At 47.3% G+C, this 27,500-nt stretch overlaps 1 protein-coding gene across 1 annotated transcript in view; it reads right to left on the bottom strand.

Moving 5' to 3' along the window:
- Nucleotides 1-27,500, bottom strand: part of hhip (hedgehog interacting protein) — a 36,805-nt gene that overhangs the window by 8,405 nt on the left and 900 nt on the right. The window contains exons 2-11 of the mRNA XM_079759091.1: nt 23,728-23,923; nt 18,313-18,460; nt 17,112-17,313; nt 9,892-10,043; nt 8,470-8,643; nt 7,807-7,950; nt 7,357-7,475; nt 6,094-6,217; nt 5,238-5,386; nt 2,870-2,951 (exon numbers count right to left, since the gene is read on the bottom strand). Coding sequence (XP_079615217.1) covers nt 2,870-2,951; nt 5,238-5,386; nt 6,094-6,217; nt 7,357-7,475; nt 7,807-7,950; nt 8,470-8,643; nt 9,892-10,043; nt 17,112-17,313; nt 18,313-18,460; nt 23,728-23,923 — 1,490 coding nt within the window. The remainder of the gene's footprint in view (nt 1-2,869; nt 2,952-5,237; nt 5,387-6,093; nt 6,218-7,356; nt 7,476-7,806; nt 7,951-8,469; nt 8,644-9,891; nt 10,044-17,111; nt 17,314-18,312; nt 18,461-23,727; nt 23,924-27,500) is intronic.

Genomic DNA, 27,500 nt, shown 5'->3' with positions numbered 1-27,500 from the left:
GTTTACACGTGCCTGTTTAACAGTGACACCCTAAACAACATGGCAAGGACATGTGAAGTTGTCCGTGTGCGGACCCCCTGCTCACACATATACAGAGCAAAGGCCCCTCTGTGCTGGATCCTATTATCTTCTGTTTGTTAGTACTTGTTCCTCTCTGGGAGATTACAGGGGACTCTGAGAGGAGACGCATGGGGTTCTAAAGTAAAGCAAAACCTTCATACATTACTTTTCTAGTATGGATGGTGGAGGGGACAAGGCAGTCTTTTGTCTAGTCTTGTGTGTGTGTGTGTGTGTGTGTGTGTGTGTGTGTGTGTGTGTGTGTGTGTGTGTGTTTGTGCGTGAGTGTGTGTCTGTGTATGTGGTTGTGTGTGTAGTTGTGGGTTTGTGACAGTGATGTATTTCAGGTACATTCATCTGTCTCTGTACCTACCTATCGATCTGTCCACACACAGACACACACACACACATACACACGCATACACATGCGCACGATTGCGTACACACACACACACACACACACACACACACACAAACACAGACGCACGTGCGTGCCCACACACACAAAGATGCACGTGTGCGCACACAAAGTCACAGACACACTCTCTCCCTCTGTACATTTACAAATGCATGGTGGCCTATTTATTATTGTAGGGGTACTCCAACTGACAAACAAATATCTTGAAATGAAGTCATTAGGCCCGCTGGTGTTTACACACACATGGCTCAGGAAATTCACGGCCTCAAGTTTGTTATGGCTGATGTTTTCCCCAACAGGTCCCCCTGTCTCCTGCTCGTTCCCAAACACGCCGCGCTGTTTAATGGAAACACAAAGCTCCGGCAACTCCGCGGTGGCGGCGGCGACGCAAACCCTCAAATCCCAACAACCCTTGGCTTTTGTTTTTTTTACTTCTCTTTTGGGCGGTGGGGAGAGTGCGATGGAGGGGACCACCCGAATTCGTAACACGACCCCCCCCCCCCCCCCCCCCCCCCCCCCCCTCCCCCCATACACCCAGCACCACCCCTCGTTCACACACACACACCCCCCCCACCCCGCTGTAACGAGATCCTAATAACTAATCCAGAGTCAAGGCCCCAGCCGCCGCCGCACCACGCCTCCACAACACTACAGACTAAACAGGCCCGCAGAACCGGGACCAGGAGAGCAACGGGTCGCTCCTCAGGAGCGGGGAAAGGCGTCCGGTCAGGGGCCGCGCCAGAGTACATAAATACAGAAGGGGGGCCGTTTGGGGCGGGGGGCCCCTGTGGTGGAGTTAATTGTGCGCAGCCCTGGGTGGCGCTGTCAACGGCACTAGAAATAATTAGCTGGAGTTGTGTTGTTATGTGGGCCTTTTGAGTTTTTATTATTGCTTTTGATTCCGGGAGTACACAAATGTCTCCCTCTCTATTTTCAGGGTTGTTTCCATGCCTGATTGTCCGTTGACGACGGCCGAATGGAACTAGGCCTTAAAGAAACATTATTATTATTATGTTATTATTATCGTGCGACCTGTGTGGGCTCTGCTGGCTTCAACCGATCAGGCTCTAGGGGCCTTGCTTTGAGACATGAAACCCTCACGCTGTAAGCTGGAGGATCCCCAGCCTCTCTCCGTGGCCCAGCCCCAAGTGCGCTGGCAGCGGCAGGGCCAGCCCAGCGCCCAGGGCCAGGCCAGCACCCAGGGCCAGAGCCCAGAGCCAGGCCAGCGGCCAGGGCCAGAGCCCAGAGCCAGGCCAGAGCCCAGGGCCAGGCCAGCACCCAGGGCCAGAGTCCAGAGCCAGGGCAGAGCCCAGGGCCAGAGCCCAGGGCCAGGCCAGCACCCAGGGCCAGAGCCAGGCCAGAGCCCAGGGCCAGGCCAGCACCTAGGGCCAGAGCCCAGGGCCAGGCCAGAGCCCAGAGCCAGCCCAGTGCCCAGGGCCAGCCCAGCAACCAGGGCCAGAGCCCAGAGCCAGGCCAGGGCCAGGCCAGCACCCAGGGCCAGAGCCCAGAGACAGGCCAGAGCCCAGAGCCAGGCCACAACCAGGGCCAGGGCAGAGCCCAGAGCAAGGCCAGCGCCCAAAGGCCAGGACAGCGCCCGGAGCCAGGCCACAACCAGGGCCAGGCCACAACCAGGGCCAGGCAACAACCAGGGCCAGGCCACAACCAGGGCCAGGCCACAACCAGGGCCAGGCCAGCGCCCGGAGCCCAGCGCCCGGCCTCCAGACAGACTCCTAATGGGCAGCTGGTTTGAATTGGACGGTGAACAGGTTGGCTCGGGGGCTCTGGGTGACCTTACTTGGGTTTCTCTTCCCGGGCCGGCCGGCCGTAAGATATTACGGGGAATGATTCAATACCGTGTGTGTGTGCGTGTGTGTGTGTGTGTGTGCGAATGGTTGCCTGTTTCCTATTGTTTGAAAGACCCAATTCATTTGTAGTGTATTAGAGTCAGCGGGAACACTCTGATGTGTTTTTCATGATCTCACATATGCGGTGGTGAGAATTATGAATGAACTAATGATAAAAATAACAATAACAAAACGATGTGTTCTCACCCAAAACCATCCACCGCCAACACTACTGCCAGCCCTCCTCCATGCAGAACGCAGACTAGTGGCAGTACATAATTCACTTAAACCTTGGATTGCATTATAGACTGGGCTGAGGCTAAACATTGTCCAAGGCCACTGTGGCAGAATAAACCAGCCTCACTGGCACCAGACTTCACTTAAGTGGATATTATACTTGGACAGGATACAACTCATGCAGCAGGTCTGGACCAAGAAATCACAGACATGGATATTGGTGGACGACCAATCACAAGCCTTAATACAGCACAACAAAAACAGGTTCTAGTTTGAAGGACATGAAACTCCATTGGTGAACGAGACTCTGTACCTTTTGGGGTCCACCAGCTTGTAGAGCTTCCCACTGTGTGACTGCGCCATGCTTTTACTGCTCGCTAGAATGTAGACCTCGCCTGTGGGAGGGAGGGAGAGACAGAGAGAGAGAGAGAGAGAGAGAGAGAGAGAGAGAGAGAGAGAGAGAGAGAGGAGGGAGGGAGGGAAAGAGAGCGAGAGACGTACATACATGAGAGCCTGTCTAATTGCATTATTAACTTTAACAGTTCCTTTCGGTTTTATACACTGTCTGTGCCCCAGCACTTAACCTTTAAGCTCAATTACACCCGGAGACCCCTGCTGACAAACAAGTAATTAGCAGACTATAGTTTCACTGTGTGCTGCTCCACAAGTGTCTACAGTAAGAGAGGGGGGGACAGGAGGTGCAGAGAGGGGAGAGGGGAGGTAAAGAGGATAGGGGAATAGAAGAAAAGGAGGGGAGAGGAGGGGAGAGGATTGGAGAGGGGAGGAGAGGATTGGGGAGGGGAGGAGAAGAAAGGAGAGGAGGAGAGATGAGAGGACAGGGGAGGAATAGAGTTGAGTGGAGAGGAGTGGAGAAAGAAGGAGGGGAGAGGAGAAGAGATGACAGGAGACGATAGGAGAGGAGAGGAGAGGAGATGATAGGAGGAGAGGAGATGATAGGAGAGGAGAGGAGATGAGGGGGGAGGAGAGGAGAAAGCAGCACAAAAAGAGGAAAAGATAGAAGCGGGGGCGGGTAGAAGGGGCTGAGTTGGGTTCAGGCCCCCCCGTGAATCTTCGCATGCTATTGAACTCTTAAGAATGTAACAGGGCTGGATGCTCATGACTAGAAACCAGACAAATAATATAACAAGGAACAAACCCGCAAGAAGGTTCTATATGGGGGGACAAATTGTTAACATGTGCCTGTTGGGGGCCCTTTCTTTCAGTGTTGGGATGGATGCCCACCTCTCCACAGTTCTTACATTACTCGCAAATCACGAACAAATGCAAATAATGACTCCAAGGCCTGGCGGCGCATGCTGGTTCCAGACTGGAAAACAACAGCGAGACGCTTCATGAATCTCCGATTGAGAATGATCCTTTATGTCTAATTAAAGTCTACACGTAATAGTTCAACAAGCACTTAGCCTAAAACAACCCGGACATATCAATTGTGATCAAGAGTGATTTCATTGTCATAATTAATAAAATCACATCTTTTGACTGATGTATTCTACAAATAAAATATGCTGGCCAGCCCGCCCCTCTCTATTTTTTTACAGGGGCCGTGTTATCGCAAACCCCTCTCAGACACACCACCTAGCAAGCCGAGTCCTGATGGTTTGCTTCCCATAGTTAGTGGACGCACAACTGAGTGGGCTTCTAAAAGTCTCCAACCTCCTAACTGGGAGGGGCTCAATTTTATACATAGCGACTTTAACCGCCATGCAAATTCTCTATTTTTTTTTTTTTCGGATCAACTTTAGTAGAAGATTGTTATCAGGCAGAAGCGTTTATCTTAAGAGCCTCACAGTGGATTTGAGCTCCAGGGGCTAAGGACCTCAGGCTCAAGGGTGCAAACTGGTATCAGAATCGAGCTCAGGACCTTTGGGTTGGGAGCCACTACCCTAGCCACTACCCTTCCCCTAGAAGGTAAATAGACGAACAACTCATAAACTTGGCTTGTGTGAGTTATCGTATGGAAATCAGTGTTATTCCAGAATGAAGGAGCAGCTTCTTAATAACTAGCATTTTACGGAGGAATCTCGTGAGAAGATTCAAAATGTGGTTTGAAAGCAAATCAGTCGTGTGCTTGTACAAAATGCGAGAGCGTTATTCAGTGGAAACTTCTACATTAAGGACTATACTATCAAAATATTTTTGAAATATGTTTCCATATACAACTCTCAATCTTTCTAAACAATAGTCGTTTTTATCCAAAATGTTGAAAGGTTGTCATTTTGTGTAAACACAGTGTTGCAGTTGGATCCCATGCTCTGACAATTTGCCTGGTGTCTGCTTTAGCTGGCACTGTGGGGCTTAATGAAAAAGAGAGAGGGAGAGAGAGAGAGAGAGAGAGAGAGAGAGAGAGAGAGAGAGAGAGAGAGAGAGAGAGAGAGACAGAGACAGAGAGAGAGAGAGAGAGAGAGAGAGAGAGAGAGAGAGAGACATAGAAAGAGACAGAACTCGATAGAGAGACAGACAGGGAGAAAGAAATAGAGAGAGCGCTAGAAACAGAAAGAGAAAGCACTAGAAAGCACCAACTTCAAAGAGAGAGAGGAGAAAATTGATCTCCCGAAAGAAAAACACAGATGCGAGTATTTTGACAATAGTCAAAATACTCCAAACAGATACCAAACTGAGAGTCACAAAGAAACAACGATCATTTGTGTCCCTGTGCTTACCCAGCTCATCCTCCCCGAAGCCCAGTATGTGTCCCACCAGTGTGGAGCCACAGGAGCCAGCGGGGCCCAGACACAGGGGCTTCTCCTGCCACTGCTCCCCTGGGCTGGCGGGGGCCGGCGACGGAACCTTCTGGAGGATCCTCAGGTTGCTAAGGCAAACACAACCCATGGAAACACACAGTCAGGATATGGACCATTGTTGATGGTCGACCACTTTGAAAAAGTTACACACACCAAAGTATGTATTTTATACACGCACGTATCGTGTCATTAATCCATTTTTTTTGTTTTGTTTCCAGACAACATATAAAAACAACTTTTACTTGTTGTGACACTTGTTTAATAGCACCCTTTCCAATCCCCCCCCCCCACATACGGACACCATATGGTCCGCATGTTGGAATTTAAGAGAAGGCATTTTTCTCATTAGAAAATAAACTTCATCGTTCCTTAACCGCAGTATGTTTGCATTCTAAAATCAGGCTCCGATTTGTCAGATCTCTTGCTGCGTGCCGGCTCCCGATGACACTTGGTTTACACTATTGTCAAATGTAAAAGAAAATCGGACGATTGCAATGAATAACAAATAGCAAACGGTAGAGAGAAGCAGGGTGTCTTGGGTGCTGCGTCTCCATGTAAGCTGAATATGCAGAGCCACATAGGATACACACACACACAATCATCACTGTCTTAAGCTCACCTTGGCTTTGGTTAAAAAAGTAACACCCTATCCGGTGTTGCCATGCCATGTCCTACCATTTGACCAACTATCCCATACTCGTGATAAGAGTGTGTTTTCTTTTCCTCGGTTCGTTTTTCTTTTTCAACAGAACTCTTCAAAAGTTGACTTACGTACCCACTCTTGTCCCCGAACACAAAGCTGCCGTACAGCCTCCGGGACTGGCAGCCCCGGTAGATGAAGCCGCCCACCGGCACCGCGCCTCCGCTGGCCTGCAGGTCGTACACAGAGGGCTCATGTTCTGCAGGAGGAAGGAGAAACAACAGGCAGGAAAGACCTCGTTGATGAGAACTGGTGTGAGGTCTGCCGGTATAGTCATTGATTCAGTATGTTCTTAAATAAAATTGAGTGTCACTTTTTCACTTTTGGTCATTATGATTGTGCAGTGCTTTTACTCCAATTATTACAGTGACTCCAATCATGATGGTCCTCAATGTTCTTTGGAGCTTGAACAAGTTGCTCATGGGTTGCTCTGGCAGAATGATAGTAAAATCTGACGAGAATATGCCAATGCCAAAACAGAGTTAAACAAAGATGATGTTGAATAACTATACAAACAACTAGCAAACTAAATCAACCAACCACAAAAACCAAGTGAGTGCTCAGTCATACTGACGTTTTGTGTTTATTGTATCGTATGACAATGGCTGAAAAGTGACAATACACAGCCAGATTCCTGAGTGATATAAGGTGGTGTACTTTCTATTCTCGGTTTTAACCAAACAAAACAAGCTCTGGTGTCAATCTTGGTCACAACTAACCAGAAACAAAACAAATGTCTCTCTGTTTCTTTTTGTCTGTGTCGTTTTAGAAACTTGCATAAGAGTTTTTTTAAGAGACCGCTGTTGTTGATTATTGTCTGAGTGTGCCTCATCTCCCGAAGAATTCACCGGCCCCGCCCCTTCTATCTGTGCAGGGGGGCCCCAGTCCGAACCCTGTCTACAAAGTTATTGCTGATAGCCGTAGCATGATACCCATAAATCATACTCCACGCAACATAGTTGTCGTTGATTTTTTTCCTTTCTTCGTCTACGTTAAAAACATTTCTCTGTTTCTACTCAACTGATTGTTCAGCGAGCCCAGAGGGAGGGCAGCCAGCACACCATCCTCTCTCCCACAACAATAGTGAGAGAAAATTCATAAAAACAGATGTTCCTCCGTTTCCTCGAGAAGGGAGGAACAGGGAAAACGTTATCTAGCAAGAATGATGAATCTACCAGAAGATACCAGTACATTCTCTCCTAAGATGCCACATCCAAGATGTTCCACAAAGGTCAGGTTAAATCACAGCATTACGTGCTAGACAACAATAAACGAAAAGGTTGAACAAAGGTTGGGGAATAGGATGTGAGTAAATCTTTTACATGCCGCACGGTTTACCGTAATCTTTTCCTTTAGCGATCTCGAGTATCCTGCCAGCTGAAGAGTTCTTCCCACTCGCGTCCGTGCATAGGATCACCAGACTGCCGTTGTCGGACTGAAGACGGTCGACTGCGCACCTGCCAAACCAAAACACCATAGATCAATTTCTGAGCACGCAACACCGAGCATGCATTTAGTCTCAAGAATCCATCTACGAAATGTCAAATATTTAGCAATAAAACGCTCCTCGTAAATTTAGCACATCCTTTAGCCAAAGTTTTACAGAACGGGCGAAGCATCTTGCTCAGAGGTCCCTACAGTGAGTCTGCGGCGGTTTGGGTTTCGAACACAGAACATTCCCATTCATTGAATTTTAGAACCATCCGTCGTGAGGGAAGCGTTTGATACGGATACGAACCAACCACCGACTCCACCACACCACCCCCACCACCGAGTGTCGCTACTCACCTGCCTGGGTCATGCAGGCCGTGGGCGAATATTTCCGGGGGCTGGTTGGTGCTGTTGAAGTACGGGTTGTCCCGTGGTATGGAGTAAGAGGACGCACAGCTGTCCGTGTCCACGTCCACCCTCAAAACAGACCCGGTGAAATCACTGCATTCAAACAGACACAGAAGGAATAATTATTTAGTTATTACTGGGCCCGCAGGAGATTGACTTCACAGGCGGGGGCCGCCTGTGAAGTCAATCTCCTGCGGGCCCTGTTTGATTCTCCTCCTGACCTTGTAATTCTCCATTCTCTCATCTTAAGATATTCGGTGTTATTTCTGACGTTATTAGGCCCTCCAAGCACCCACCATGGACCGTGCCTACCCCGCTCCACGCCAACCTCAACTATGATAACATGAACCCTCTGTTACAACACACGCTGGACTCTGGAAGAGCTGTACTTCTTCTTTACTACACCAGCAAGCCCTAACACACACACATACACACACACACACACTTTCCTTTTCAGGGATAGTCAGATACAGGTCATCAAGGAGCAGGTACGGGTTAGGGGATCTGGATCTAGCTCGAGGATGCCCACCGCTTAGACCGGTGAGACACAACAGGTGCCGATTTTGAGTCTAACACCCTCACCAACTGCACCGTCTTGACCTCTGACCTCACCTGAGCCCGTCCATCTCCTCCATGTCATCCAGGGTGATCATGCCGTCTCCCAGGATGATGTGCAGCAGGCCGTCCGGGCCGAACAGCAGCTGGCCTCCCAGATTCTTCCGATGCAGCTCCGCCACCTCCATCAGCACCCGCACCGTCCTAGTGTCCACCTGGTTCGGGGTTTTTCTGAAAGGGAACCGTACCAAAGGCAATATTAGTTTAGGTTGGGTTTAACAATGATTTGATTTTCCTTTTTTACATTGTTATGCATTTGGACGGGATATGTGAAGCTATTGATGGTTGAACGTTCATTAATATGCTCTTTCACATCATGGTTTAGACGTTGGCTTTGGATGGTCTATGGTTGCATTATGACTGTGGGCCATTGGAAACTTTTGACCATAACTGACGTGCACGTGATGTAAATTGATATTGCTAAAATGATACCAAGGCAGAATAACTATAAGTGCTGACTTGGCAGAACAGATCTCAGAACTATAAGACAAAGAGTTTGTCTTATAGTTCTGAGATCTAAATGCATGGTTTATAGACTCAATGTCTGTAGTTTTGTCTACAGACATTGAGTCTAGTCTATATTATGAAACGCCAATCATGGCAAAATCCATTGGGTGGATCTCTCAAAATAGCCCTTCCCTAAGCCGCCAAAAGTTGCACCATTTTAAATGATGGTTGCCGTCTACTAACGTGATGCGAGGGAAATGGAAAAGGTAGAGAGAGTTTCTAAAAATAATCTTGAAGTCTGTCATTATGGTGGCGTCCATAGGGCTATGCTATCTTTCTATAGAGTAGAACCCAGAATTACAGAAGAATCAATGCAGTCACTGAGACTATACACCTCTCGGGCTATATTTAAAAAAGAACTTAACGTGTGTTCACCAGTTACGATGGAAGAAAGGAAAACACTGGAACGTGTTAGGGGGATTAAGAAAGCTATTACTTTTTCCAGGTTAATGGGGAAAGGGGTGTTATCCAAATAGACGATCATCATAAGATGATAACCCGTAATTTAAAACATTTGAACTTTCAAGCATTCCCATCGTTCAAGCTTTAGGATGGTTTATATTTAAAAAGTCACCATAACATTTTAGTTAGCATTTTTTTGCATTTTAGTTAGTGTTATTAATTTTGAGGCCTATCCATCTAAAAGCAACAATATATACGTGCTTTCAGAACATGTAATAAATATAACATGAATGTTTTATTGTCTTGTTTGAGTCTAATGATATAATAACGTTCAGTTGAACAGACAATCCTCATATGGAAAGTTTGAATGACTTTAAACTATTAATAATTCCTCTATCATGATTGAATGTTGCTTGTGAAGGCGGGATTTCGTTTCTACATGGAAACGGGGGGGAGGGGGGTAGCTATGCTATAGACCTCTCCTCATTCTTCTTCTCCCTCCTGCGTTACCTGGACACTGTGTACTCCACCACGCGCAGGATGTGGTCGTGCGGCCCGATGGCCCAGCGCTCCTGGTTGGTGGTGTAGGAGACGTACAGCTTGCCGTTCTTCTTGTAATTGGGATGGAATGCCAGGCTCAGCAGGCCCCTTTCATCTCCGCCCTGCAGTCAGATGGGAGCACAAAGGATCCAGGAGTTAATTATGCTCCCGCTCCCTTTCCAATGGACGGGAATAATAGCCAGACCGTGGACCCCCCCGCTCTACCCTGTTCCTCCTCCTCCTCCTCCTCCTCCTTCGTCATCATCCTGCAGACCACCATAACCAGGCGGCCCCCCGCCTGTGAAGCCAATCTCCTGCGGGCCCTGTTTGATTCTCCTCCTGACCTTGTAATTCTCCATTGTCTCATCTTAAGATATTCGGTGTTATTTCTGACGTTATTAGGCCCTCCAAGCACCCACCATGGACCGTGCCTACCCCGCTCCACGCCAACCTCGACTATGATAACATGAACCCTCCGTTACAACACACACTGGACTCTGGAAGAGCTGTACTTCTTCTTTACTACACCAGCAAGCCCTCACACACACACACACACACACACACACACACACACACACACACACACTAGCACCCCCCAGCCTGGTTATGTGTGCTTGTCCTCGGGGTCGGTGGGTGTGGTGGTAGGGGGTAGGGGGTTGGGGTTGGGGGGGGTCTGTGACGGCCAGGGGCCCCCCCTGGGGGCCTCCTTTGTGTGGTGATTTGTGTGTGTAATCTTTGGGGGTTATCCGTGAATGCGACTCTGAGTGGCTGAAAGAATTTATTAGCTCACTCACAGTTCATAGAGAGCACAACGGTCCCAAGTGCTTCTGTCCTTCGCTTTTATTTTCTCCCCCCTTCTCCTCCGCCTCCTCTCCCCTCCGTTCCCTCCCCGCCTCTCCCCATCTCCAGAGCCTTTACCAGTGTACCCCAGTAAGCCCGGGCGGAAAAAAAACTCAAGGACATAAGAAGGGAGCAAAGGTGGACCGGGGGGTGGACGGGGGAGAGTGTGGGATTGGAAGTAAAAGAGGGTAGGGAAAAGGAGAAGGGGAGAAAGAAAGAGAGGAACGAAACCTAAACAGGGAGCGAGCTGCCAAAGTCCCACTGTCTTGGCAACATGTTTAGAAAACATCTAAATTGCTTGTGTAATATGTAAACCTTTGTGTCACCCCGGAGGGAGGGGGGGCTACATCAGTTGTCACCACCAGGGTGGTCCTCTCGTCATAGTTGGCTGTAATAATCAGCTATAGCATTTCAGTCCTTAGGCAGGAGAAAGCCTGGTCAGCCCTTTTTCTTTTTTCCTTTAAAAGTTAAACTCTCCCCCCCCTCCCACCACCACCACCACCACCACAACCCCAACCCCCACCCCCGTTACTTGGTTTGACAAAGGAATAGGCAGAATGTTAAGGTTAAGGTGTTTAGAACGTGAGAAAGGCGATGGGAAGTGTGAGCGTATGTGTGTTTCTATGTGTAGTTGTCAAGGGATCCAGTGCTGGCAGCTCGCCCATTCTGGGGAATCAAAACGTTGGAATGAAAAGTGCGGATAAGAAAGTGAGACATGATCATCGCCTGGCTCACATAAAAAATAAAAAATAGAGGATGCACTGCAGTTGTCTTTAACACAGTTAAACAAATAACAATAAATCAGGGTGAAAAAAAAAAGATTTTGGTGGCAAACATCAAGTTGGGTTTCCTCAATGTTACGGACCAGGCACCCTGCTGTCATATCATAAAACGCTTCACGTATCTTCAACTTCTCCATCCTGGTGTGCAGTTGAACTGTGCAAAGGCCTGTCCGACTGCACAGAAACCCCCGGCCAAACTCAAACGCACACGGGATGACTCCTCGCCATGGAATGTTCTCGAAAGAACCAAGAAACAGCGGGGGGGCACAAAGCGCAGCACTGTGGTTCCATTAATATGCGTTTAAAGTTTAAAGTTGTGAAAGTTGACAAATAAATGTCCAAACCTACCCCCCAAAAAAAAGGCAGAGTTGGGATTTACGATGGCTACTAAATGTCAGATTGTTGAAGTCCAATAAAAAGATATTGTGTGAGAGGCGATTCAGTACATAACAGCTGGGTGCATGATGGAAGAGAGGTGGAGGAAGGAAGAAGAAAAAAAAAAGGAGGAGGAGGAGGAGAGGGGCGCGAGGAAAAGAGAAAAAAAGATTCATTTCAGGAGAACGCTCTAAAAAAAAAAAAAGCAAAAAAACCCAACTTTGAAATGCTTGACCTGATGTGTTGGATTTGGAGATGCGGTGACCCGAGCAGCCAAAATAAACACGCATAGGGAACGGGTCAGAGACCAGAATTCCGGAGAGGCCCAGGTCCGGAGCCAAACGGGGACCACCAGGACACAGTGGTTAAACTGGGCTGAGATGTCGAGTTCCCTCGCTAATGACTAGCTCCACAGAAGCCGGCGGGGCAGGAAAGGCAACAGCATGGCCCCCCCCGAGGCCAGCCCCTCGGTCTCGGAACGCAGAAAGGACGGGGGATCATTTCACCGTAAGATGCAGCTCTAACGATCTCCCTGCGTGGATCCTTTGTTAATGGTCTGCTTTTAGAATTGATAAACAAATGACTGTTCCTGATTTGATTCTCTGACAAACATGGCATTCCCATTGGTTTTTTCCAATGGGTTAAATCTGTGACATATTAGCGTTTTAGTGCGAAAACGTACCACATGGCGGCAAATTCTCTGTTGTTTTTAAAAGAAAAAAGAGATTACGGGTACATTGTGTTGTTTCCCTGTACAATTTTTAACCCCGTCCCTTTTGGGTTTAAAGTAAATATTGTTGGATGGATTACAGATAGATCAATTCAAAATAGGGTTGAAACGGTAGCCGATGTTTTCAATCAGTGCCGTTCCGTCGTTGAAGCCATCTGATGATGGAGCTTTGATGGAGAACCTCGAGAGTCTGCTGCCCTGATTAGCAACAGATGATGTCTTTATAACGCCATTCAAACTCTCTCCCCCAGCTTTGGAAAACGTCCACAAATCAACCCCCTCCAACCCCCTTTTTGCTGCACCCACCCTGAACAGAACGTACCTTCGACCCATTCTGAAATGGCTTTTTGTTAATCATGAGTTCGCTCCTCCTGTAGTTATTGTTCGAGTGACCCTGCCTCCTCATTGATCTACTTCTGGTTCTGGTTCTGGCCATATCGGGCCAATGTTGGCATTCCACAGAAAGCGTGGATTCTTCTGGGATGAGTGGCGGCAGACCCCCCCCCCCCCCCCCCCCCCCCAGATGGTTATGTTGAACCATCTGGGCCTGTCTGGGTACCATGGTGGTTAGTGGGACATGATTCCTACCATGTCCAATTCCACAGGACAGCTGCCTTTCAGTTCCCGATGATGCATGTGTTGGCCTGGTGGCTTTGTCAAAGCCAGATCCTTTAGATCCTGAATCGCTCACGGGCAATCCTGTCCCCCTAAAAAGACATTCCACACAAGTTGATTGGAGAAAAACAATGTCTGGACACTTGGCTCAAAGGCTATCTGTAATAATCGCATTCAACCCTTAGACGTAGTAACCAGGCATGCAAGAACACACACGCATACTCACACACAAACATTCACACACACATACACACACAACTAAATACCCTAGCCTCAACTGCACAATGAAAACAGAGATTCCAGATCTATCTTCAACCTGCTAGTATAAAAGTCCAAGAGATTTTTGCATAGCAATCCAATTACAATTCTACATTGCCAACAATCCTATTCCCATCCAACACTCCTATTGCACAACCCTACTGAGATGGTTCCAAGCACAGCTCCATTGAGAAAACATTTCCTCATTCTCCCCTCACCCACAGAGAGAAGAAAAGTATGCAGCATATCACAAGTGGTTTACCTCATAATGGTACTAAACTCATCTATCTCTTCCAGCACATTAGGCATGTCCATCAGGCCGGTTATTACATCAATAAGAAAAGCCTGGAGGTTAAAAGACTCGCTACTCCCCTGTTGCTGCCAGAGGAAAACTGAGTGGAGTCCCCGTTCATCACTGCCAGGGAATATACACTGGGCAGTGTAAGAGCAATGATGGACTACAGTTAGGGAGCCCAACTCAGAAAGATGTCAGCAAAAGCTAGGAAATGAAGTAAAAAATAAAAATGATATTTTTTTTCATTTTGGTGAGCACTTTTGCATGTGTATTCTTCTGCTCTCCATTATCATGAAGGCTACGGTGGTTCACCCTGGACACACTTGGACAAAACATGACCGAGGCGTTCTGGCATCGATTTGGTACATTTTCAGGAAGTATAAAGCGATTTGTTAACTAGTGCCTCTTGGTAACCCATGCTGATTTTCACGATCATCTATCACATCATCTCCATCGACCACTGTTGTCGTAAAGACGAGGTGCTCAACGAGTCGTCAGTTACCCAATCAGGTGGGAGGTGATGCACTGTAGTGGAAGACATGAGGAGCCTGTAGCATGTGACCATAAGCCTATAAGGAAGCAGTAAAGGACCGTGGAGATGATATCAGCCCTGCGGGGGCAGAGGGAGGAGGAGCTGAGGCGGCCAGAGGGAAGAAGGATAACAAGGAGAGATGATAAAACGGATCTGGAATAATTGTACACTTCCTACCAGAGAAAGAAAGATTCTGAGTAAGCCCACAGAACGGCACACTTGGGGCCGTGTGTTTGTGTGTGTGTGTATGTGTGTGTGTGCGTGCGTGTGCGTGTTTGTATGTGAGAGAAAAAGAGATAAACAGTTTTGGATTGAGTCTATTCTGTGTGTGTTTGTGTGTGTGTCTCTCCTATGAGTCTGTGTCTGCGTTTGTGAGTGTATGTGTGTATGTGTGTGTGCATACAATTGTGCATGTGTTTGTGTTTGTGTGTGTGTGTGTGTGTGTGTGTGTGTGTGTGTGTGTGTGTGTGTGTGTGTGTGTGTGTGTGTGTGTGTGTGTGTGTGTGTGTGTGTGTGTGTGTGTGTGTGTGTGTGCATGCGCGTGCATACGTGTGCATACGAGCGTGCGTGCGTGTGTGTGTCTATGTCTGTGTGTGTGTGTGTGGTGGTGAGAGGCTGGGTGGCTCTATGTGGGGCACCAGCAGAGATAGGATTTCAGGAGCGGGGAGGGAACACCCACAGAGCAGCCGGGAGAGCGGCAGCGCTGCAGCTCAGCATTGTCTCGCAGCAGGGCCGGCTTAATTGGCACCAGGGGATCCAGCGAAGGAGGGAGGGAGGGAGGGAAGGAGGGAGGGAAGGAGGGAGGGAGGGGAGAGGAGGGGAGAGGAGGGGAGTGGAGGGAGGGAGGGTAGGAGGAGGGGGAGGGAGGTGGAAGGGGGCTAGAAAACAGCAGGAGGAACCCCAGAACATTACAATCAAAGCATGTGCATGGGCCTGATGATAAAGCCCTTATCTTCCGTCGCCTCCCCCCCCCACCCCCACCCCCACGCCTCCCCTCCTCCCCCAGGGCCTTGTTTCCTAGTTCTGTATAAAGCCAGTTCCATCCTGTTGATGCAGCCAGTAAACACCTTAGCTAGTCCCTGGTGCCCCTACTTCCCTTCTCTACCACCACCCCCCTACCCCATCTCCCATCCCCCCCCACCACGAGAACTCGTGGCCCACAGGCCCAGGGGTCGAGGGTTTTGTCTGCCACCGGAAAAGAGAAGGATTTGAGAGTAGTGGGGTCCCCCCCTGTCGGATTTGTCGTAAAAATCGTCACACAACATCATCTCGTCCACCACTGGCGTAGGTCCGTCATGACGATAGCAGTAGCCAGGAGAGCCATCGCGTTGCCAATTGCGCCGCTCTGTTTGACTCGCCGTGAACGCTGCGTTCTTGTCCGTCAGAGTGGAGAGGGATGCGGGAGGCATGCGTGATACATAAACTTCCTGTTCGGGAGCGTGCCCCCCTAAACATCTCATCTGGCCCATCTCTTTACGCAATCTGAACTATCCAAACAAACTGTTGCAGAACATCCAGCACGGCAGATAAACAATGATACGTTGTTGTTTTTTTTGCAGAGGGGAAATATGTTACTACTTAGCGGCAGAATGGCCTGAGATTTTGATAGTGAGAAGATTGCGTAAAGAGATGGATTAGCTCAGGTAGGATATTCATTGTGCAGACTGGTTGTGGTCTACTAGGAAATACATCATCAACAATATCGGAGTATTTTATCCTTATTTGGAGGATGACATTTTGCGATGAAATGGCCCTAAATGATGCTGTGAGAGCTGGTTCATGTCTATTTTCCGTTGTTGTTCAGTTATAACTCTCTGAGTTCTAAACATCTCTACTTCTATCCTGCATGTCCATGTTAGCTAGGGTTTGGCTAGCTAAACTAAATATTAAATAAATGCTGGTAAATGTTTGAAAAGAAGTACTGAGAAGTACTGTAAATGGTTCTCGAGAGAATGTTGAGTGTAGGGGTTGGTTCTATGAAGGGAGAAATGGTTAGGTGTGTTATAAGCTTGGTCGCATTACCATTTGTTATTCCAGTCAGCATGTGGAATATCTGAGATGTAACATGTGCACAGTTCCCATCGCCACAGTTAACGGTGACTTAAACAGGTATTAATTAACACAATTAGCGATCTCTTGTTGGGTTAGGAAAGCTCAGCAATGAGCTAATAAGGGTCTGGTTAATTAGCAGATATTAGTGTTGAAAATTGATGAATGCGTGCTTATTTGGCATAATTACGTAATTGAATGTTATTACAGCACCACGTTTAAGGTATTTGCGTTGGCATGGGAGAGTTTTCCACACGGTCACAGTAAGTAAGTCTGTTTGCTAAGGTGGTAGCCCTTCTGCAGCACAGAAAGACTGCCATCGAGCCATCTCTCATCCACGTTGTTCTACTACACTACCTACCTATATGCATGGAACGACTTCCAGGCTCAGACACAGGAGTAAGTGTGTTTAATTTTATTTTATTTCACTTCCTAAATTGCCTCTGGCCAACATTGGATTGTTTTTATTGGAAGTAGGCTGAGGGTAGAGTGTGAGTGTGTGTGTGTGTGTGTGTGTGTGGATGTGTGTGTAGAATAGTTTGGGGGGATGTCGGCGGGGAAGGGGGTTTGAGGAGTATCATAAAAAAGGTGGATGGGGCGCCTTTTCCGCTTCATTTTTTATCCGACCGATCATGTTGCGGGGGGGGGGGGGTTATGCTGTTACCACTGTTACCACAAATGGACCGTTGGATTCGAGAGGAGCTACACCCCTACCTTGAGGCTGCTTTGCACCAGCTTGTGGATGTCCAGGAAGGGCTCCTTCAGCACCTCGAGATCGGGGGTGAGCATTCGCACCACGCCCTCCCTCTCCAGCACAAAGAGCCGCTGCGAGCCGTCCCCACAATGCACCACGGCCACAGGCTGCCGCAGGCCACTCAGCACCTCCTGGGCACAGTAGCAGTTGTGCTTGTGTTTCCTGGGCCACCAGAGGAGAACAGCCAAACAGAATAAAAAGGGTGAGAGGTTGTATCAGGGATGTTGCTTATCTAGGACATTTTGAAGCTGGAATGATTAATCGTGTTTTGTAGCATACACAAATGATTTGGTATGATCAATGTTGTCCCGAGCAAGAATGTTGTGATTCATAATATCTGATATTATATATATATATATATATATATATATATATAAATAGTACTATATATAATATATATTATATCTATATTATAATACATATAATTTAAACTAAGGAATGTGAACTGTTATTTGACCGCAATATCTGCCATTGTAGTCCTTAAAGTAATTCATTGAGCACAAAGGTAATGGATCCGAATGTCCCTGTCTAATTTAGCATTACGACCACAACTCAGCAGATAGTAGTCAAACAGCAATATGTTTCAAACAGTCTTTGGCATTTCAAACGTCTTTGGGCCAAAACCCTGCCTTGCGTCAAACTGAGCCGCCAATAAAGGTGAACACAGGGCGGGCTGAGTATCTCTGCAGTCGATCCCATGATGCCTCCGGGAGAGCAGATGAAAGGGAAACCCAGCACAGAGACAAAGGAGCAAAGCCTGCAGCAGGAGCCAGGGCTGCTAGGATAAGCATTTCCATTATGCTGGGCCAAAGCTGGATGAATGTGCTCTGAACAAACTGTGGGGTCACACAGGAGATGCCGCAGTAGAGCATCCTGTCTGGGATGGAGTGGAGCTTTGTCGCGATGACCCGGTGAACTTGGGACTTTTAAACTATGCACTAGGAGTTTAGCCTGGAGAGGGTCCAACGCCTGCGTAAATACAAATTCTATGGTGTACTATTTTCCTTTTTAAAATTGACATTCAATTTAAATTGACAAAAAAAAAAATATATGTCCACCCTTTAATAAATGTGGAGTAGAGGTGAACTTTCAGGAACATGGAACATGACGTAATCCCATGCTTTCACACCAAACAGTGGGTTCCATAGGAGGTCTACAAACCTGCTGATCTCCTCTATCTTTTCGTCCCCCAGGTAGTTGGACTCCTGCCCTCGCAGCGGTGGCTTTCGCTGGTAGTCCGGGAAGCAGGCGCCGCCGTCTCTCCGGCCGTAATACTGACAAAACTCATCGACGTCTGCCTGGAACAGCTCTGGATGGAGACGGATTGAGAGAGAGAGAGAGAGAGAGAGAGAGAGAGAGAGAGAGAGAGAGAGAGAGAGAGAGAGGAGAACCGGAGACGTGAGAGGAAGAACGTCTTAGATGGAAAACACGATATACCGACATGACTTCATGCGCTCCGCACACACGTCAAACGCACGCGGCTAGAAGACACCCAGACGTCACTAAACGTTCCCCCCTCAAAGCCGTGTTTACGCTTTGCTAAGCTACTGCGGGTGTGTTTGTGTGTCAGTGTGTCTGTGGGTGTTAATGTGTGTTCTGTCTGCCTGTGTGTATGTGTGTTAATGCCTGTGTGTTAATGTGTGTGTGTGTGTGTGTGTGTGAATATGTCTTCCTACTGTGTGTGTATGTGTGTGTGCGCGCGTGTGTGTGTATGTGTGTGTGCATGTGTGTGTGTGTGTGTGTGTGTGTGTGTGTATGTGTGTGTTAGTGTGTGTGTTTTAATATGTGTGTGTGTGTCTGCACATGCACTTTTGGGGTGTGCTTTTGTGTTGGGGGGAAGTGTGGAATTAGAGTAGATGAGCCAAACCAAATTCTGGCTAGACCGGGGGTGAAAGAAAATGAACAAGTGAAAAGAACGGTGGGCCAGGCCAGATGGCTCGGACGTCAGAACGCACTCAGAACAGAACGACGTGCCCTCTCTCTTTCACATCATGTTTTCTGTTGATTTATGAAGTGATGACGGTGCAACAAGCAGATCCTGTTCCCAGTTCAGGCGTTCGAGGGGAGTAAGAAAGAGAAGTGGAAGGGTTGTTTAATTAATTTCTACCGTTCTACAATGTCATGTGTAATGTGTTAATATCGCGTGACTAACATTGAGTATTATTCGTTCCCCCCCCCCCCCCCCCGCCCTCTCTCTCTCTCTCTCTCTCTCTAAACGCGGCCGTACGTCATCGTGAACCGCGGCAACTGCTGGATGCGTGCAGCTGGCATCGGAATGGCGAGGAATCAAAAAAGGCTCAGCTCTGCGATGACAACTTACAGCCGTTCCGTGTGGGATGGGGGCTGGGGGGTAGCAGGGGGAAGGACTAAGTCTTGGTTAGGTAGTGGAAACCAGTGGGGGATAGACCACTGGATGGTGGCAGGTACGGAGACACTTTCTATGACTTGTGTTTATGGCTCGTGTGAAGCAGCATCTGTTCCAAGTGGACTGGCGAACAACTTTATTTGGACCACAGTGTTTTATGTTAAAGTTGAGCTTTTTATTTTTAGGCCTGCCAATGTGCACGTATATGGATGTATATGTTTTGTTGAATGTAGGATGTATTGAAAAAATGTGATCACCTATAAAAAATACATATGAAATATTAAGTAAGAAAGAACCTGTATTCCATCAAGGACTCCAGACCAAAGCTACTTTGCGAACAACCTTTATCTCATTATCTTTCTGTCATTCGACCTTCCTATCTCTCGTAGCCTAGCTTGGTGGTCCGGGTGGTCCGTCTCTGTAAGAGCACGCACCGCGCTCCCCAAGTCTTCCCAGAATCACAACATTATCCTCGGAGTTCTACGAAACCGCTCCTTTTTATCTCCATGTGGGCAGACCGCAGAGGGCAACAAAGAGAGAGAGGGGATCTCTCTCGCAGTCAATCAGCGTCCCTCTGCGACCTAAAAACAACCGACGCAATATTGTTTCCCTTAGTGAAACCCTCAGAGGGAGGAGGAGAGCAAATACACCAGTTATAAAAACACAAACAAGACTCACTCACTCTGTTTTCATCCACCCCCCACCCACCCACACACACACACACACACACACACACACTAACATACACACACAGACCGACCACAGCGGCTGACCGCACCAAATACTAGAGGTGATAGGATATCCCCCTTGAACATCTAAACACAACATGCAGATCAAACACACTTCACACGCACGCTCCCCCCCAACAACCCCCCAACATTCACACACACTCGCGGGCACACATAGCACAGATGGTGGTGAACACACAAACATCTCTCCCAGGCAGTACCACCCACCAGCTAATGTGTGTAGTTATCTTAGGCATGCTGGTTAGGGACCCAAGGTACATAGCTAAATGATTAACCGAGGATGGAGGAGAAAGGCTGGGCTACAGGGAGCACTGGCGAGTTGGTGATGCAAAGAGAGAGAGAGAGAGAGATAGTGAGAGAGAGAGTACAAATCAGAGTATATATTGTATGGACGCATAATGGCTCCATGCTTGTTGTCAGTTTTGTAAATGCAATGATTGTTCTGGATTATTATGCCAATGTATTTAGAATGCAATACCTGACATCCAACATTCGTAAAAACATTACATTTGAAAATCTTCTATATTTTAAATGTCCATAGTTATGTATTATTGTCATCAAGTTATAAAAGTATTTTTACTTGTGTTTTTCCTTTTGTTTCAATAGTCCATAATGTAAAGATGGACCATATAGTTGAGTTGTAGGCTAGGACTAAAGGGAGAGAGAGAGAGAGAGAGAGAGAGAGAGAGAGACAGACAGAGAGAGCGAGAGAGAGAGACAGACAGACAGACAGACAGACAGACAGACAGACAGACAGACAGACAGACAGACAGACAGATTAATTTACTTTTTGTTTTAATACTTCATAAGGTAAAGATGGCCATATAGTTGAGGTTTAAGTTAGAATAACTTGGATGTTTTTAAGGATAAAGGGTTAGAGAGAGAGAGGAAGATAAAAAGAGGGAGAGAGAAGGAGAAAGAGAAAAAGAAATAGAGAGAGAGAGAGAGAGACAGTGAGAGACAAGGAGATAGAAAGAGTGGGGGAGAGAGAGAGATAAAGACAATGTGGATGAGAGAGTGAAGGAGAAAGAAAGGGAGAGAGGATGTGAGAGAGAAAAATGAAAAAAATAGAGAGGGACAGAGAGGGAGAGAGCGCAAGAGGGAGAGAGACAGAGGGAGAGAGAGAGAGAGAGAGGGAAGGAGAACGGTCCACACATCCCTGGCTCCCTGGTGCTAACGTTATGCTTCCATCTGGTTATCTTCCAAGGCAGCCTGGGTGGCCCACCCAAAGTACTTGACATCTTGATGCACTTGAGCAGTTTTACATACACACAACCTTTGTAGAAAAATAAATGTGTCATTCGTCACCACATATGCTGCGCCGGAGTGATGGAAGACTGTAGCAAAACGAGCGAGGAGAACTTCTTCTGGGATTCTTCTGCTAAGCCCCTCGGTTTAACTCTCCCAGTGCGTTTGACTGCCGGCTCCCTGGGATTTAGTGCAACTTTAGACATCGCTCATTTCTCTCTCCCTCTCTCTTTCCCTCCAGGGGAAGGGAATTCCTCTTCCACCGGCTCTCAGTGCGAAACCAAAGAGGTGCGCACACGATCTAGCCAACAGCCAACCGCATGACAGAGCTGTTACGTTGGGAGAGATAGGCCTGCTGACTCGGGCGGAATGTGTTCGTTTGATATTTGACTTGAGGGGGCAAGCGGCCGCTTGGGTGGGGAGGGGGTGGTTCCAGACTCACTGTGTTTGAAACTGTTCCCCTGTTTTGCAAACCTCAGCTGATCTTATCAGGGCTGCCGCGACAGAGCGGAGAACGAGGACGGCGGAGAAATGTTTGATGAGGTTTGGAATGCGCCCCTCTAGGCGCCGCCGCTACCTGCGTTACTAGAAGCGAGCCTCTTCAAAGGACGTACCTCCTGGAGAGACGGCGGGGGCAACGACCGGGTGGCGGTAATAGCATGGCGTCAGGTATACACAGTAAAAGATGTCAGAGAGTCGCTCCGTCTGCGGTGGACGTGTGGTCTTCAAGGAGTGTGCGTCTGTGATCGACGGCGTGGTAGCACCGTGATGTAATTCTGCCCTTGATTCATTTACCCCAAAGATTTGCTCACACAACTCGGAAAACAAACACATGACACGTTGAGTTGGCCAAAAGCTTCAGTCAATGTAAGCCAGGGTTTGAGCTCCGCTGGTGGCCCTGGGACAGGTGAGGTGGAGTGGTCCAAAAGTCATGTCTAGACGGCAGCTTATTTGCTTTGACATCCTCCGAATGTCAAACTTCCTGGGCCCGGGCAATAACTGAGGAGTGTTTTTTTATGTCCAAGGTAGGAAGTATGAAGTTAACAGTTCATAAATGAGCCTTATGTGTGACATATTACAATGGAACAAATAAAAGTATATTCATTTGGAAAGAAGACGAGATGAACAAAGATCGGAAGTGAGCGATTCTAACCGTTTGTCACCAAATGATGCAGCCGTCAGTCTGTCTACGATTGGTCAAATTGTTGTTCTTTTAGTCAAACGGATTACATGAAGGTACTTTCAAATCGTGTTTTACTACATTTGTACTACGCTGAGGTAGAGGTTAATTATAGTGTTTTTTCTGTTCTTCTTTAGTACCATTTGTGGTACGCCAAACCCACCGCAGCATTCTTCGGCATGCATGACAAGTGTTTACGATTTACCAGAGGATTTCGCACACCTCCGCTAAAAAGCCACCTGGTATAATCCTCGCGGTTTTTCAAATCTGGGAAAAAAACTGGAGCAACTGCTACTTACGACGTTACACACTTCCACTAGACCTCACAGTGAGTCGCATGTATGTGAAAAATGTCATAATAAGTTGAAACGGAAAGGAGAACAGAAGTTTTTCCACCCCGCAATGCCACAAGTACGGCTAGACTAAACGGTGTCTTAAAGGGGAGGATGTCGTAAACAGCACAACACGTAGTACTCTGCTAATTGCTCTTCACCCACTGAGTGCAGACTAATTGAGGAACGTGAGAATGTGGTCAGATACTCTGGGCCCCTATGCACTGTATCGACGATTGGCCGTTTAGAAAATAAAAAACGTTTTAGGAATAGAAGGGAAGGGGTCGAGATCTAAAGAAATCCTTATATGAGAAATGTGCAAAATGAGTGAATTCCTTATATAATGAATTGTTGAATGACGAATACACAAAAGATCTGAATATATGAAACAACAGCACCCAAATACTTTCTCATCGAAAAAAGGACGGAAGGTTGCTATAATGTAGGTGTCTGTGTTTTAATGTTTGTATGTGTGTACGTGTGTGTCTTTGTTTGTGTGAGTGTATGTGCGTGCGTGCGAACGTGCATGTGTGCGTGCGCGCCTGTGCGCGTACGCAGGTGTGCGCGTACCCAGGTGTGTACACATGCGTGCGTGTATGTGCGTCCCCCTGAAACTCACACCTCTTGCCTGCCTTCCTGCAGCAGTCTATAACGACCTATAACCCGTTAACACCAGCACCACCAACCCCCTCGTCACCTCACCTGGTATGTGTCCCCTGCAGGTGTAGTAGAACTCCCGGCAGAAGTCCTGGCAGAGTCGCGGCAGGTCGGGCTCCCTGTGCGGCGCCTTGGCCTCCGCGTCGGGCGAATGGAACAGCACCTGGGCATTGGGCGAGCAGCGGGCACACTTGATCTCCTCCAGCAGGCGCCCACACTCTGTGTTGTTGGTGGAGAAGATCTGGAGAGCACATGTGAGGAGGAAGAGGAGGAGGAGGAGGGGGAAGAAGAGGAGGAAAAGGGGATCAGTGGAGGATTATTCAGGAGGCTTGTTGTTGCACCCCACAAACACTGACGCACTGTGTTGATAATGTACCGGTTGTTAAATAAGTGGTTACATTAAGACGGCAAACATTGTCAGATTTCGTTAACAAATAGTTTTATTTTTGTTGTGGTTTTGGGCTTTTTATTTGCTGGGTTTCGGACTATTTTGGTTGAGGATTGATAGTTATTCTATAAGAATATAAGGTCTGAGAACATAAAGAGATCTATCTCAAGCTACTTCTTTATATATATTTTAGCAAGTTATTTTTGCTTTAGTTTGATTGATGATGCGACTTTTTATGCTGTAAAAGAAAAAAACCTTCGCGATAGTGAAGGTTCTTAAAATTGTAGTTCAGGTCAGAAATATATCCGCACACACACACACACAAGCACACATACACGTCACGTATCCACAGACACATACACACACACATACACCCTCCAACACCAGAACTCACACACATGCACACACAAATAAACATCTTGATTACCAAATTGTCAAAGCTCAAAAGTCTGAGTACCACACACTCGTCCACAGTGCGGCTCATTCATCCACTTGTTTACCAAACCTCACCAAGCTCAACATTAAATTACATTTCCCCGACCAACACGTTGGAGGGACATGACATGGATACCATCAAAATAAAGAGTGTCAACCACTCGTTGGAGCTCCACTCGACAAACGCAAAAACAACGATTATTCCTGAAGAGAGAAATTAGTAGGGATTATTTACCTAACAAATTAGCTGCCACATGAGCAGTGTAATCTACTTGTTTCACATTGTGATGAGGGTGGTGGTAGAGGTAGTGGTGGTGGTGGTGGTGGAGGTGGTGGTGGTGGAGGTTGTGCTAGTGGTGGAGGTGTTGGAAGTGGTGCTAGTCAGGAGGGAATGGCGGGGGGTGGTGGTGGTGGTGGTGGTGGAGGAGGAGGTGGAGGTGGCGGTTCACGTGCAGCCACACAAGCAGGCTGGTAGTGTTTTGCTCTGTGTGAGGTCCATGTGTAAACACCATTTGAGAGATAGACAGGCACATCATTCCTTCTCTGGTATCAACAAATTAGCAGTCTGTCGAAGTCAATTAGTGACAGACCCCGAGCCTAGCATATGGGTGCCTTACGCACTCTCTCTCTCTCACCCTCTCCCTCTCCCTCTCTCTCTGTTATTTTTTTAAAACTAAAAGCAATGGTGGAAAAGAAGCGTTGACTCTTCCTCTTATTACACACACATACACACACACATACACACACACACACACACACACACACACACACACACATACACACCCTGTGTTCCATCACCGTTGCTTGCAACACTGGAAACACATCTGGGATGAATCCATGACGTATAGCATCATGCAAACAACAGTACAGTATGTTGATATATGATGACATACAAACAAGCAAGAGAGTGAAAAAGCAGAAGCAATTGGTAAATACAATTCTAATCCATTGAACCGCATCTTCAGGGTCTATTGTCTACGACGGATAACCGGTACAAAACCTGTTAGCTTGGTGTAGCCATTCCCAATTTAGGAAAACACAACTCTTTCCTCTGGGATTTCGGTCAGGAAGATTCAAGATTGGAGAGTATTTCAGTCCAAAAAAGACTAGCCGACAGACTGAAAGCCCATGGAGCAAATATATCGGGAGTGAAGTGATGAGGGTTCCTCTGCTCTCTCTCCCTGCTGCCTGAATTGAGGACACTCAGGTTCATAGGTTTGCCTGTCCTCCTGCTCTCTAAATTGCCCATTGATTCTGTGTGCCATGAGCTGGCACCGGCTCCAGGGATAGTAGCATTCGTGTGCTTTCAGCCATGCCCTGTGCCCATATGTTGCCATGGGCCGCGCTCCAATGTTGCCATCATTCAAATGGGAACAAGTGGACCTTTTGTTGCTTGTTCCTTCCCCTGAATTTCAGCAAATTGTCCCTGAAAGACGGGGAGAGAGAGACTATAAGCGAGGGTGCTCATCAATGGTAGCGTTGGTGGGTGTGTGTGCTTAATAATAGAAAGCAGGTCAGGCGACCAGCAATATTCTGGCAACAGAAACGTAACCTTGCAGTGAGGTAACACCACCGCTATTGTACTTTATACTTTTGGGGGATTTTTGGGATATTTGATCATACGTGTTGCACTTCTTTTCTGAATTAGTGTGATAAACCAGCTGTTACGGTATGACCCATCTAAAAGACCCATCTAAGTCCATCTAAATTATGTTTTTGTTTTTTTTAATTGCCAGATCAACCAAATCCATTACGGTCCATCCATAGTTCACAATGTTCGAAAAAAATCCTTGCCTTTAAATTCAAATATTGGAATTGTAAACAATTTCAGGTTCTGCATGCAAAATATACATACAGAGATATATTAAGAAGAGAGGGAGACAGAGACAGAGAGAGAGAGAGAGAGAGAGAGAGAGAGAGAGAGAGAGAGCGAGAGAGAGAGCGAGAGAGAGAGAGAGAGAGACAGAGAGAGAGAGAGAGAGAGAGAGAGAGAGAGAGAGAGAGAGAGAACCAGCAGTCAGTAGAAGGCTGTAGTCTGGGGGACTTTAACAACCCCTGTCCTTTGGGAGTAGGTGTAAGTTAGTTGGCAGGGAGGGGTGGAGGGTGGGAGGAATATAGTGATGGGCACATACACCCTCTCAAAAGCATTAACACTTGGACAGGGCCGATGACTGGGGGTGGGGGGAGTGATGTTATCCAGCTTCTCCCATTAGCGAAACCAACAAACACAATGCTGTTGTTGTTATTCTTTTGCTATAAGCAAAAAGGACTCCCTGTGTGGCCAGTGTAGTGGGGAGGAGGAGAAGTTGACTCGGCTCCATTCAGTTTTCGCTTCTGATTTGCATGACTTGAGCAAATTAAATGATGCAATATGGCTTTTTGTCGCAACACAAAGTGCGATACCACCCAGCCAGTGAATGAAGAGTTGTTTACATGAGAATAGTCCGCGAGTCTACCAAAAGATCCTATAGCAAACTTACGAGTCGGCGCACAATTCTACTAGCGTTTGACTATTTGTTGTTAAAGGGATAACCTGGTAAATTACCGGAATATTTGAAATAATTCTGGAATAATAATAATTATTATTATGTATTCAGGATAAAACGGTCAGAGCCTGGCGTCGTGACAAAGTAAAGGCGTTTAAATCAACAATAGTGCACAGCTAAAAACAGGCAAATCAATGAACTCGATAATGCGCAGAATTCTGTAATTGACGAGCGTCAGATTGCGCTCGGGAACGTAATAAATCTGAGGCCGATAACCATGGTAACAGTGGAACGCGGTGGACACCCTGGAGCATTCCAAAATAAAAGCACGCAGTCACCCGCTGCCTGAGAGACAACAGAACAACACAAAACAACAACATTTCACCAACACAGCCTCACAATATCCCTGAAATTTTATTTTACATATTCTCCTCAGACTCGATGAGAAAAACACCCGGGAAAGGTTATAGCGAGACCGGTCGAGTCTCCCTGGGAGGCACGGCGATAGC

The sequence above is a fragment of the Pollachius pollachius genome (genome assembly GCF_949987615.1).
Source record: "Pollachius pollachius genome assembly, chromosome: 2".
In the NCBI taxonomy this organism is placed as follows: domain Eukaryota; kingdom Metazoa; phylum Chordata; class Actinopteri; order Gadiformes; family Gadidae; genus Pollachius; species Pollachius pollachius.
Note: the sequence above shows the minus strand (reverse complement) of the source record. Positions and strands in the feature narration are given on the sequence as shown.